A 2,364-nucleotide genomic window follows, 5' to 3' on the forward strand; every position below is an offset into this window, starting at 1 on the left:
GGGGCTGGAGCGGAAGGCTGGAAAGCCAAGCGCCAGAGGCAACAGGGAGCCACTGAAGATGGAAGGGGGCGCTGAGGAGGTCCAGCAGCCATGGGGGAAGGGGGAGGGCAAGAAAGGGTAATGACCAGCCCAGGTTCTCCAGGTCTAACAGAGTTCCTCCCACTAAGCCACTGGGTCAGGCCCTGGATGACAGCCAGGCCAGAGGCACGCCATAGAGCAACAGAGGCAGGGGGGCTGCACCACAGCTTCCCGCAGGGACGGACTTCCTGGCCCTTCTGTGGAGGAATGTAGGGAGGATTCTCACCCAGCCCCCAGGGGGTGTCCCATCTAGCCTAGGGACTGCCTGAGGTGGGTGGCAGGGGGCCCTCATCCAAGCGGTTCTTTATCCAGAACTTCCTAATGAGGGGGGAGGGCAGCGGCTGACCTTGCACTCACACAGCATTAGGCCCATTTTATGGAAGAGAAGACTGAGGGTCTTCCTGCCCCACCCTAGGGCTCTAGTCCACCCGCGGACTGACTCCTGTAGGGAACACCTCTGGGGTGGGGGTTAGGGGGTCCTTATGGCCTAAGGCTACCCCCAACTCCCTCGCAGCTCTGTTTTCCTCCAGGGGCGCCCTATTACCCTGTGCGGGGTTGGGGGCCGGGTCTGCGGGTTGACAGTGTAATCAAAGTGGACTGGCCCAGAGGCAGGGAGACCTGGGTTCGAACCCAGCGTGCCTCAGTTTCCCCCGCGGTGTAGTGTAAAGTAGAGAGAATGGCGAGATTCAGCGGGAGCCTCTGGCAGCTGCTCTACCCAGGAACGGCCCTGCTCAGTTATTCACGTGCGTGTCCGCCAGGGGGCGCCCCGCCCTCACGCAGGGCCCTCCTTCGCCCCGCCCCAGCCCGGGCTCTACCTCTTCCTCCACCGCTCCGGAGTCTCGCGTCCTGGGCACGTGACTCCGAGGGGCGGGGCGCGGAGCAGGGCCGGCCAGGAGTCACTGGGGAAGGCCCCAGGCCAGGGCCCTCATCTTGCCAGACCCTCCATCGGCGGGGGAGGGCCGAGGCTCAGAGGCGGCCTAGAGGCGAGGCCTTGGGCGAGACGCAGCCAATGAGAGCACAGCCGGGGGCGGGGGGGGGGGGGTAAGAGACCACTTTAATGCTCGAGGGCAAACTGACAGAACCGCCTCGGTCAGGCGTCATCGCAGGGGGCGCGTCCGTCCGCCCCTCCGTCCCTGGTCGGGCCGTCCGTCGTCGGGCCGTCCACCGGCCCCTCCACCAGCTCAGCCTAGACTCCAGGCGCGGGTCCCGCCGTCCGTCCCCGAGTCCGGCTAGCGGCCGTTTGCGGCACTGAACATCCGATCCTGGGAAGGAGGAGCCGGTGGGTGGGGCTGCCGGAGGGAGGCGGGGAGCCTCCTCCCGCCCCTCCCGAGCGGCCGCCCCGCGCACCTGCAGCATCTTCTCCAGCTTCACGGCGTCGGCGGCGAACTTGCGGATGCCGTCGGACAGCTTCTCCACGGCCATCTGGTCCTCGTTGTGCTCCCAGCGGAAGGCGGCCTCGTCCAGGTGGACCTTCTGCAGGCTGCAGGCCTGGGCTGGGGGCACACAGGGGTCACGTATGCCGGCGGGGCACTGACTGGCCCTCAGAGCCGCCCCCCACCCGGCCGGGGGGCCGCGGACCTTCCTGGGCGCTGAGCGCCGGCCCCAGCTTGCTGCCGTCCTTGAGCAGCTCGGCCAGCAGCTTGGGCGAGATGGTGAGGTAGTCGCAGCCCGCCAGGGCCTTGATCTCGCCCACGTTGCGGAAGGAGGCGCCCATCACGATGGTCTTGTAGCCGAACTTCTTGTAGTAGTTGTAGATCTTGGTGACGCTCCTCACGCCTGGGGAGGACGCAGGGGAGGCGGCTGAGTGCCGGCCGGGCGCCCCTCCCCCAGGGCCCCCGGGCCGCCCTCACCCACCTGGGTCCTCGTGCGGCTCGAAGGTCTTCTTGTCCGTGTTGGCCACGTGCCAGTCCAGGATGCGGCCCACGAAGGGGGAGATGAGGGTGACGCCGGCCTCGGCGCAGGCCACGGCCTGGGCGAAGGAGAACAGGAGCGTCATGTTGCAGTGGACGCCGTGCTGCTCCTCCAGGATCCTGGGCGGACAGAGAACAGCCCCCCGGCCGTGGGTCAGCGGGCACCGCAGGGGGCCAGGGCTGGCATGGGCAGAAGAACCGCCTCCCGCTGCCTCGCAAGGGCGGCCTTACTTTCCGGCCTGGATCCCCTCCCAGGTGGAGGACAGCTTGATGAGGACTCGCTCCTTGCTGATGCCGACCTCCTTGTAGAGCTCCATGAGGCGCAGCGCCCGGCGCACCATCTCTTCCTTGTCGAAGGACAGCCTGGGGGGGGGGG

General features: G+C 67.7%; 1 protein-coding gene across 1 annotated transcript; it reads right to left on the bottom strand.

Moving 5' to 3' along the window:
* Positions 1–1,215: 1,215 nt before the first annotated feature.
* On the bottom strand, positions 1,216–2,358 carry TALDO1 (transaldolase 1). The gene is made up of 5 exons (XM_044684591.1): positions 2,220–2,358; positions 1,933–2,108; positions 1,657–1,854; positions 1,426–1,571; positions 1,216–1,340 (listed from the first exon to the last, which is right to left on the bottom strand). Exons 1-5 carry the CDS (start codon positions 2,327–2,329, stop codon positions 1,308–1,310), a joined length of 663 nt encoding a protein of 220 aa, XP_044540526.1. The 5' UTR covers positions 2,330–2,358; the 3' UTR covers positions 1,216–1,307.
* Positions 2,359–2,364: the final 6 nt, after the last annotated feature.

This window comes from Gracilinanus agilis, unplaced genomic scaffold (assembly GCF_016433145.1).
Source record: "Gracilinanus agilis isolate LMUSP501 unplaced genomic scaffold, AgileGrace unplaced_scaffold53564, whole genome shotgun sequence".
Taxonomy (NCBI): Eukaryota; Metazoa; Chordata; class Mammalia; order Didelphimorphia; family Didelphidae; genus Gracilinanus; species Gracilinanus agilis.

Excerpts from the sequence above, each read along its gene's own strand:
- TALDO1 (XM_044684591.1), bottom strand. The coding sequence starts at position 2,329 with ATGGTGCGCCGGGCGCTGCGCCTCATGGAGCTCTACAAGGAGGTCGGC. Across the intron at positions 1,855-1,932 it reads CGAGCCGCACGAGGACCCAG|GCGTGAGGAGCGTCACCAAG; the intron begins GTGGGTGAGGGC and ends CGTCCTCCCCAG. Across the intron at positions 1,572-1,656 it reads GGCGCTCAGCGCCCAGGAAG|CCCAGGCCTGCAGCCTGCAG; the intron begins GTCCGCGGCCCC and ends GTGTGCCCCCAG.